Source organism: Mandrillus leucophaeus, unplaced genomic scaffold (genome assembly GCF_000951045.1).
Source record: "Mandrillus leucophaeus isolate KB7577 unplaced genomic scaffold, Mleu.le_1.0 Scaffold137, whole genome shotgun sequence".
Lineage (NCBI taxonomy): Eukaryota > Metazoa > Chordata > Mammalia > Primates > Cercopithecidae > Mandrillus > Mandrillus leucophaeus.
In genome coordinates, this window is record NW_012101332.1 from 2,439,022 (window position 1) to 2,449,063 (window position 10,042).

At 53.9% G+C, this 10,042-nt stretch overlaps 1 protein-coding gene across 1 annotated transcript; it reads left to right on the plus strand.

The window, feature by feature from the left end:
• Window positions 1-4: 4 nt before the first annotated feature.
• Window positions 5-5,782, plus strand: DLL3 (delta-like 3 (Drosophila); the record flags this gene model as incomplete). Its single annotated transcript, XM_011973417.1, has 6 exons — window positions 5-44; window positions 1,384-1,601; window positions 2,543-2,765; window positions 4,354-4,933; window positions 5,142-5,226; window positions 5,566-5,782. Coding segments are annotated over 6 exons (1,152 nt in total), but the record flags the coding sequence as incomplete, so codon positions are not given.
• Between the last annotated feature and the right edge of the window lie 4,260 nt (window positions 5,783-10,042).

Consider the following 10,042-nt stretch of genomic DNA (forward strand, 5'->3'; position numbering starts at 1 on the left):
ACTGCACCCCTGCGCACCGCTCGAGGACGAGTGTGAGGCGCCGCGTGAGTCCTGCGTTCAACCCCACCCCGTACCAGCCAGGGACCCCGGCCCCTCCTGAGCGTCACTCGCGGCCCCCAGTCCCCTCTCACAACCCACTCATCCTCTTCAGGGTACTCTAGAGTCCCCCACCATGTACCCCAGGCACCCCTCTTCAGGGAGCTGGGGAATGCGGTGACTGCTGCTGATGTACCCCAAACCCTGCCCACCATCCAGCTGCCACCTTCGGGGAAACCGAGGACCCTGGACCTCTCTCCAGCCCTGCCTTACTACTCAAGCCCTCTTCCCTCTCCCAGCCCTCTTGTTGCCCCAAATAGGAAGTCCACGTCCGTTTCCTATGCTGGCACCCTCCAGTTCCTTCCCTAACCCACATTCACACCCTGTCCCGATGCTAGGACTCCAAAGCTCTTCTAATTCTGCGGCCCTCCCGACTCCCACCCGCAATCTTTGGAATCTCCTCCCAGTCTACTCTGGCCAAGGGACTCCATCCTCCCTCCCTAGGGTTGCAGGCCAGAACCCATGGCTTTTTAAAGCTTGGAATTCTTCAGACCCCTCCTCAAATTTCAGAGCCCCACCAAGGCCCCTAGGACTCCCAGGCTAATTCAGATCTTCCCAGAGCCACCCTAATTCAAGACACTCCTATCTTCCCTGAAAGGCCAGGGGTCCCCCCACCAATCCCAAATCCCCTTCCTGTCTCCTATCCTCACGATCTGACGTGGGTGCCCCCGTCCCATCCTCCTTCCAAGAGCACAGACTCGGCCGGGCGCGGTGGCTCAAGCCTGTAATCCCAGCACTTTGGGAGGCCGAGACGGGCGGATCACGAGGTCAGGAGATCGAGACCATCCTGGCTAACATGGTGAAACCCCGTCTCTACTAAAAAAAAATACAAAAAACTAGCCGGGCGCGGTGGCGGGCGCCTGTAGTCCCAGCTACTCGGGAGGCTGAGGCAGGAGAATGGCGTGAACCCGGGAGGCGGAGCTTGCAGTGAGCTGAGATCCGGCCACTGCACTCCAGCCTGGGCGGCAGAGCGAGACTCCGTCTCAAAAAAAAAAAAAAAAAAAAAAAAAAAAAGAGCACAGACTCCAGCCCGATGGCCTGGGTTCACATCCTCACTCCTCCATTTCCTGGGTGGGCTGGTCAGTTTGTCTCTGTGAGCCACAGTTTCCCTATCTGTAAACTGGGGGGGAGGGGTCACAGTACCATCTAGTCCCGATGATTATCTGTCACAAGGATGAAGCAAGGTGGTGCAGGGAATGTGCTCAGAAACCTCCCTGAGTTCCATCTTGTCCCTGGCCCTCCCCGACCTTGGTGTTCCCTTTCTCTCTGCCTCTCTGTCCCCCATAGCGGTGTGCCGAGCAGGCTGCAGCCTCGAGCATGGTTTCTGTGAGCAGCCCGGTGAATGCCGATGCCTGGAGGGCTGGACTGGACCCCTCTGCACGGTCCCTGTCTCCACCAGCAGCTGCCTCGGCCTCAGGGGCACGTCCTCTGCTACCACTGGATGCCTTGTCCCTGGACCTGGGCCCTGTGACGGGAACCCGTGTGCCAATGGGGGCAGCTGTAGTGTCAGTGTCACCCTTCCCACCTTGTCCTGCTTAGTACTTTACCCTGGGAGCCACGGCCCCCTCCCTGGGGCTCCAGGAGACACCAGCTTGGGGAGGAGGTCTGGGAATAACTATCAGGGAGGTCTTCCTGGAGGCATCCAGTCTGCATCTGGGGCCTTGAAGTAGGATTAGGTGATGGGGATGGGACTGGGGAGAGCATACTCAGTGGGTGGCCCTGAAAGATGTGGGAGTGGAAATCATGAGGAGCCGTGTGGGGCCACAGCTGCTGCCACTGTGGGAGTGAGAATGGTTCAGGGTCCAAGGTAGTGGGTGGTGGGGCCAAATCGGTTGGAGATTTGGGATCTGCGGGCACAGGGGGGTGGAGACATCAGAGAAGGCTTCCTGGAGATGGCCCGGAGCTGGGGTTTCTGGGACATGATTAGAGAGGGTGGCCAGGTGAGTGGCCTGCACGGAGCAAGGGTGCAGAGGTGGCAGTGAATGAGCCTGGCATGGAGTGCTGGGGTAGAGTAGGGTCCAGTGTGGGCCACCTGGATACTGCCACACTCAGGGTTCAAATACTTAGGGGGAGGCTCTGGGAAGGAAAGATCCAGAGAACGCTTCCTGGAGGAGGTGGGCTGAGATCTAGGACCTCCCAGTAGGACTCGTCAATGTAGACAGGAGCGAGGAGGGCAGACCAGGCAGGCAGCATTTGGTAGGCAAATGTGTAGTGGTGGGAATGGGGTCACTCTGGGTCCCCAGAGCCTCCTACCTGTGGGGTCACATGGGCGGACCCAAAAATGTGGAGGGGATCAAGGGGATGTCGGGAGGACCTCCCAGGGTGGCCCCTGCACAGTGGGACTTGGGACTGGACAAGGAGCAGTCCCCAGTGGTTAGGAATGAGGAGGGGGATGGGATTTTTCTCCAAGGAAACTCCATTCTCAAGTCCTCTTGTCCCTGCCCAGGAGACACCCGGGTCCTTTGAATGCACATGCCCGCGTGGGTTCTACGGGCTCCGGTGTGAGGTGAGCGGGGTCACATGCGCGGATGGACCCTGCTTCAATGGTGGCTTGTGTGTTGGGGGTGCAGACCCTGACTCTGCCTACATCTGCCACTGCCCACCTGGTTTCCAAGGTTCCAACTGTGAAAAGAGGGTGGACCGGTGCAGCCTGCAGCCATGCCGCAATGGTGAGGCCTGGAGGCCCTATTGGCAAGGGATGGAGGTGGGGGCCCTGCATGGCTCAGACAGTCCTGGGTTGGGATCCTGGCTTTGACTCTTCTAACCCTAGGGCCGGGGTACCTGACCTTCCACCAGCAAGCCTGTTTGTTCTGTAAAATGGGCAAGGAGACATTCCCTATCTCATAACTATTAATATTTACTGAGAATTTACTGTGTGCCAGGCCCTATTCTAGGCACTGAGGATACAGCAGGGAATGAAACAAAGTCCCTGCCCCTCCTGATAGTGCCTGGTGTGCTGAGGATAAGCAGGGAAGCCAGTGGGGTTACACTGATGAGACGAGATCAGGGAGGTGACTGAGGCACATCTTGTGGGACCCCCTGGGTCACAAGAAGGGGAACTTTCACTTTTCCCCTGAGTGAGATGGAGCCACAGGAAGGTTCTGAACAGAGAAGAGAGCTGATATCAGTGCTAAAAGATTAAATGAGGCTGGGCACAGTGACTCACGCCTATAATTCCAGCACTTTGGGAGGCCCAGGTGGGCGGATCACCTGAGTTCAGGAGCTGGAGACCAGCCTGGGCCACATGGTGAAACCGCGTCTCTACTAAAAATACAAAAAATTCGCCAGGCGTGATGGCAGGTGCTTGTAATTCCAGCAACTCGGAAGGCTAAGGCAGAAGAACCACTTGAACTCGGGAGGTGGAGGTTGCAGTCAGCCAAGATTGTGCCACTGCACTCCCGCCTGGGCAACAGAGTTGAGATTCTGTCTCAAAAGAAAAAAAAAAAAAAAGATTAAATAAGATCATGAATGTAGGCTGAAACAGAGAATTGCTTGAACTAGGGAGGCAGATTGCAGTGAGTCGAGATCGCGCCACTGCACTCCAGCCTGGAGGACAGAACGAGACTCCGTTAAAAAAAAAAAAAAAAAAAAAAAATCATGAATCTAAAGGGCTAGCTGTTATCTTCTTGCGAGTGAATACAATAATTCTGTCCCAAACACTGAGTGTTCACTCTGGGGTGCGTGGTACTAGGGACACAGCAGGGACCAGGACATGTTTGGGCCGCGCCCTCCTGGAGGTACCAGCCCAGAGGGGAAGACAGACACCCTCAGACAGAGCCCAGGGTGGGTGGCCAGGGCTGTGATCTGGGAGCACAGGGCAGTGATCAGAGCTGGGATGGAGGAAGAAGCATCGGAGTAGAGACCTGAGGAGTGGGCTAGGAAAGAGAAAAGGGGGGAAAATGGGAGAAAAGGAGGAAGGGAAGAGAGGAGGTATTCTAGGCAGAAGAAGGTCAGAGGGTTCAAACACATAGTTCTGGGAGCTGTCTACTATTGAAGTATGATCGAAGTCGAGGGAAAAAGAGACAAGGGCACCGACAGCCAAAGAGGTGGCACTGAATTAATTATTCCAAAACTTCATCAGGTAGAAAAGAAGCGAGCTGGCTTTCCTGGCACACTCCAAGACGCTGGCCCTTGAGTTAAGAGACAGAGAGAAAAAGGGGACCCCGTGCAGCGATGATAGAACTGGGAAACAGCGCGGGCAGGTGGGCCCCGCCCCCGGCTCCCAGGCTGTGCCCTCTGATGCTCCCTTCCCCACAGGCGGACTCTGCCTGGACCTGGGCCACGCCCTGCGCTGCCGCTGCCGTGCCGGCTTCGCGGGTCCGCGCTGCGAGCACGACCTCGACGACTGCGCGGGCCGCGCCTGCGCTAACGGCGGCACGTGTGTGGAGGGCGGCGGCGCGCACCGCTGCTCCTGCGCGCTGGGCTTTGGCGGCCGCGACTGCCGCGAGCGCGCGGACCCGTGCGCCGCGCGCCCCTGTGCTCACGGCGGCCGCTGCTACGCCCACTTTTCCGGCCTCGTCTGCGCCTGCGCGCCCGGCTACATGGGTGCGCGGTGTGAGTTCCCAGTGCACCCCGACGGCGTAAGCGCTTTGCCTGCGGCCCCGCCCGGCCTGAGGCCCGGGGACCCGCAGCGCTACCTTTTGCCGCCGGCTCTGGGACTGCTGGTGGCCGCGGGCGTGGCTGGCGCTGCGCTCTTGCTGGTCCACGTGCGCCGCCGTGGCCACGCCCAGGATGCTGGGTCTCGCTTGCTGGCTGGGACCCCGGAGCCGTCAGTCCATGCACTCCCGGATGCACTCAACAACCTAAGGACGCAGGAGGGTCCCGGGGATGTCCCGAGGTGAGGGGCTGCGCCGCAGACGAACGCCTCGCGCTGCTGGCTGCTTGTACCCATCTGCGTGGTGCAGTTGGCGCGATTCCCTGATGCATTTCCCTGGTCGGTCTCTTACCCGGTAGCTGGCTTTGGGTTCCCGTTTGTGATGGGTAGGGGAAAACAAGATCTGAGAATTTAAAGGGTCTGAATTTTTCTTCTTTCTTTCCTCCCACAGCTCGTCCGTAGATTGGAATCGCCCTGAAGATGTAGACTCTCGAGGGATTTATGTCATATCTGCTCCTTCCATCTACGCTCGGGAGGTAGCGACGCTCCTTTCCCACCCCCGCTACACACTGGGCACACTGGGCAGAGGCAGAACCTGCTTTTTCCCTACCCTTCCTCGATTCTGCCTGTGAAATGAATTGGGTAGAGTCTCTGGAAGGTTTTAAGCCCATTTTCAGTTCTAACTTAGTTTCTTCCTATTTTGCATCCCTCTTGTCGTTTTGAGCTACCTGCCATCTTCTCTTTGAAAAAGCTATGGGCTTGAAGAGGTCACTATGGGGACTCCGCCAGAGCTTTTCCACTGATGCTACTCTGCGGGGAGGCAGGGGAGGCAGAGGGGCAGCCTCTCTAATGCTTCCTACTCATTTTGTTTCTAGGCCTGACGCGTCTCCTCCATCCGCACCTGGAGTCAGAGCGTGGATTTTTGTATTTGCTTGGTGGTGCCCAGTCTCTGCCCCAGAGGCTTTGGAGTTCAATCTCGAAGGGGTGTCTTGGAGAACTTTACTGCTGCAAGTTGTAAATAATGGTTATTTATATCCTATTTTTTCTCACCCATCTCTCCAGAAACACCTATAAAGGCTATTATTGTGATCAGTTTTGACTAACGAGGCTGAATGCTTTGTATGTAGTGTTAGGGCTGAAGGGAAGAGATTTTGTCTCCTGAGGAGAATAGTAGACAGGACTCTTTATGTTGTAGGGGTTGCAAACGACTCAAACTGCTTTAAATATAAAAGAATTTATGGCTGGGTGCAGTGGCTCACGCCTGTAATCCCACTGAACCACAGAGTGAGATCAGTGGCTGAAGCGGAAGGATTGCTTGAGGCTGGGAGTTGGAGAGCAGCCAGGCAACACAGCAAGACCCCTATACGAAAAATTAAAACAAAATTAGCCAGGCTTGGTGGCGCACCTGTAGTTCTACCTACTTGTGAAGCTGAGGCCGGGAGGATCGCCTCAGCTCAGGAGTTTGAGGCTGCAGTGAGCTATGATAACACCACTGCACTAAAGCCTGGGCACTACAGCAAGATTCTGTCGCTTTTAAAAAAAATGTATTAGTGGCCAGGAGTGGTGGCTCACGCCTGTAATCCCAGCACAGGATTACAAAGGAAAGCCGAGGTGGGTGGATCACCTGAGGTCGGGAGTTCGAGACCAGCCTAGCCAGCATGGCAAAACCTCGTCTCTACTGAAAAATACAAAAATTAGCTGGGTGCGGTGGCAGGCACCTGTAATCTCAGCTACTCGGGAGGCTAAGGCCGGAGAATCGCTTCAACTCGGGAAGCGGAGGTTGCAGTGAGCCGAGATTGTGCCATTGCACTCTAGCCTTGGAAACAGGACAAGACTCTGTCTAAAAAAAAAAAAAAAAAAAATGTATTAGCTCATAAAATGGAAAAATCCTAGGAGTAGATGTGGCTTCCAGCAGCAATGGACTGGGGCTCCTGGTCTCTGGTTGCCTCTACTTACCCCTTGATTGATTTCACTGTGGGCAGTCTCTCATTGGCCCTGGCTTGTTGGTAAGCCTTCCTAAACCAGTCGCCAGGCAGTATGGCTTCCTCTGATTTGGCCAGGCTTGCTCATTTGCCTGTTGTGTGGTAGGAAGTGACGTCAACCTGCCCAGATCACATAGATTATATAGGTGAGGGGGTGTCCCTGCTCCCCTCAGATCAGTTTGTTCCCAGAAATGAGTACTGTGTCAGGCAGGCAAACTGATAGACCCATCTTACAAGAAATACGGAAACTCCTTAGTCTGAAAGCAGGTAACCTCAGACAGTAATTCAAATCTACGGCAAAAACCAAAGAGTAGGCTGGGCGTGGTGGCTCATGCCTGTAATTCCAGCACTTTGGGAAGCTGAGGCGGGCGGATCACCTGAAGTCAGGAGTTTGAGACCAGCCTGGCCACATGATGAAACCCTGTCTCTATTAAAAATACAAAAATTAGCCAGGCATGGTGGTGGGTACCTGTAATCCCAGCTACTTGGGAGACTGAAGCAGGAGAATCAATTGAACCTGGGAGGTGGAGGTTGCAGTGAGCTGAAATCACTCCACTGCACTCCAGCCTGGGTGACAGAGTGAGATTCTGTCACCAAAAAAAAAAAAAAAAAGCAGCAGTGACAGTAATCATGTAATTATAAGGATTATGGTGGGCTGGGAGCAGTGGCTCACACCTGTAATCCCAGCACTTTGGGAGGCCGAGGCGGGCAAATCACCTGAGGTCAGGAGTTTGAGACCAGCCTGGCCAACAGGGTGAAACCCCATCTCTACTTAAAGTACAAAACATTAGCCGGGCGTGGTGGTATGCACCCGTAATCTCAGCTACTCGGGAGGCTGAGGCAGGAGAATCGCTTGAACCTGGGAGGCAGAGGTTGCAGTGAGCCGAGATCGCGCCATTGCACTCCAGCCTGGGGGACAACAGTGAGACTTCTTCTCAAAAAAAAAACAAAAAACAAAAAACAAAAAAAATTATGGTAGTCCTCCCTTATCCTTGAAGCATATGTTCCAAGACCCACAGTAGATGCCTGAAGCTGCTGATAGTACTGAATGCAATCTGAACACATTTCTGTTTATGTCTTCCACCTACAAACAATGCCTTTCCCATCTTGACTGAGCATTTATCACACCCTGTGGCCTTGGAAACTTTGGCAGTTTGAGGTATGACAGTGAAACTAGCATGAATTTCCTTCTCTTTCTTCACAGTTTCATGGCTAGAATATTCATCTTTTTTTTTTTTTTTTTTTTTTGAGACAGAGTTTCACTCTTGTTGCCCAGGCTGGAGTGCAGTGGTACAATCTCGGCTCACTGCAACCTGCGTCTCCTGAGTTCAAGCAATTCTCCTATCCCAGCCTCCCAAGTAGCTGGGATTACAGGCATGCACCACCACACCCAGCTAATTTTGTATTTTTAGTAGAGATGGGATTTCTCCGTGTTGGTCAGCCTGGTCTCAAACTCCTGACCTCAGGTGATCCGCCTGCCTCGGCCTCCCAAAGTGCTGGGATTACAGGCGTGAGCCACCGAGAGCAGCCTAGAAGATTAATCTTAAGGCCAGGCATGGTAGCTCACGCCTGTAATCCCAGAATTTTGGGAAGTTGAGGCAGGAGACTCGCTTGAGCCCAGGAATTCGAGACCAGCATGGGCAACATGGCAATACCCTGTCTCTACAAAAAAAAAAAATTGAAAAAATCAGCCAAGCATGGTGTAATTCGCCTGTAGTCCCAGCTACTTGGGAGGCTGAGCTGGGAGGATTGCTTGAGCCTAGGTGGTTGAGGCTGCAGTGAGCTGTGATGGTGCCAATGCACTCCACCCTGGGTGGCAGAGTGAGACTCTGTCTCAAAAAATAAAGAAAAAAACAAAGAGCTGGGCACAGTGGCTCATGCCTATAATCCCAGCACTTTTGGAGGCCAAGGTGTGTGGATCACCTGAGGTCAGGAATTTGAGATCAGCCTGACCAATACGGTGAAACTCCGTCTCTACTAAAAATACAAAAATTAGCTGCGCATAGTGGCAGGCACCTGTAGTCCCAGTTACTTGGGAAACTGAGACAGGAGAATCGCTTGAACCCGGGAGGCGGAGGTTGCAGTGAGCCAAGATCATGTCATTGCACTCCAGCCTGGGTGACAGAGCGAGACTCCGTCTCAAAAAAAAAAAAGGAAATACTTGAGGCTTCTGAAGCTTTGTAATTTATAAAGAAAGAGGTTTATTTTGGCTCCTGGCTCTGTAGGCTATACAGGAAGCACAGCACTGGCATCTGCTTCTGCTGAGGCATCAGAAAGCTTCCAATCATGATACAAGGTGAAGGGGGAGCAAGCACATCACATGGCAAGGGAGGAAGTGAGAGAGGGGTGCCAGGCTCTTATTTATTTATTTATTTATTTATTTGATACAGAGCCTCACTCTGTCACTCAGGCTGGAGTGCAGTGGCACGCTTTTGGCTCATTGCAACCTCTGCCTCCCTGATTCAAGCGATTCTCCTGTTTTGGCCCCCCAAGTAGCTGGGACTATAGGTGTACGCCACCATACCAGCTAATTTTTTTTGGTATTTTTAGTAGAGATGGGGTTTCACCATTTTGGCCAGGCTGGTCTCGAACTCCTGACCTCAAGCAATCTGCCTGCCTTGGCCTTCCGAAGTTCTGGGATTACAGAAGTGAGCCACCACGCCCAGTCTCAGCTCTTCGCTCTGTCACCCAGGCTGGAGTGCCGTGGCGTGATCTCAACTCACTGTAAGCTCCGCCTCCCGGGTTCACGCCATTCTCCTGCCTCAGCCTCCTAAGTGACTGGGACTACAGGCGCCCGCCACCTCGCCCGGCTAGTTTTTTGTATTTTTTAGTAGAGACGGGGTTTCACTGTGTTAGCCAGGATGGTCTCGATCTCCTGACCTTGTGATCCACCCGTCTCGGCCTCCCAAAGTGCTGGGATTACAGGCTTGAGCCACCGCGCCTGGCCTCAGGCTCTTTTAAACAACCAGCTCTCAAGGGAACGAGGGAACTCACAGAGCGAGAACTCACTCATTACTGTGGGGAGGGCACCAAGACCTTCATGAGGGTTTCGCTTCCAGACACCTCCCACCAGGCCCACCTCCAACACTGGCGGTCATTTCAACATGAGATTTGGGGGGGAAAAATATCCACACCAAATCAATACCCGTATAAGAAGCCAGAGGCTGGGCATGGTGGCTCATGCCTGTAATCTCAACACTTTGGGAGGCTGAGGCAGGTGGATCACTTGAGGCCAGGAGTTTGAAACCAGCCTGACCAACATGGTGAAAGCAACTTGTCTCTATAAAAATGTACAAAAATTAGCGAGACATGGTGGTGCTCACCTGTAATCCCAGCTACTTGGGTGGTGGAGACACAAAAATCGCTTGAC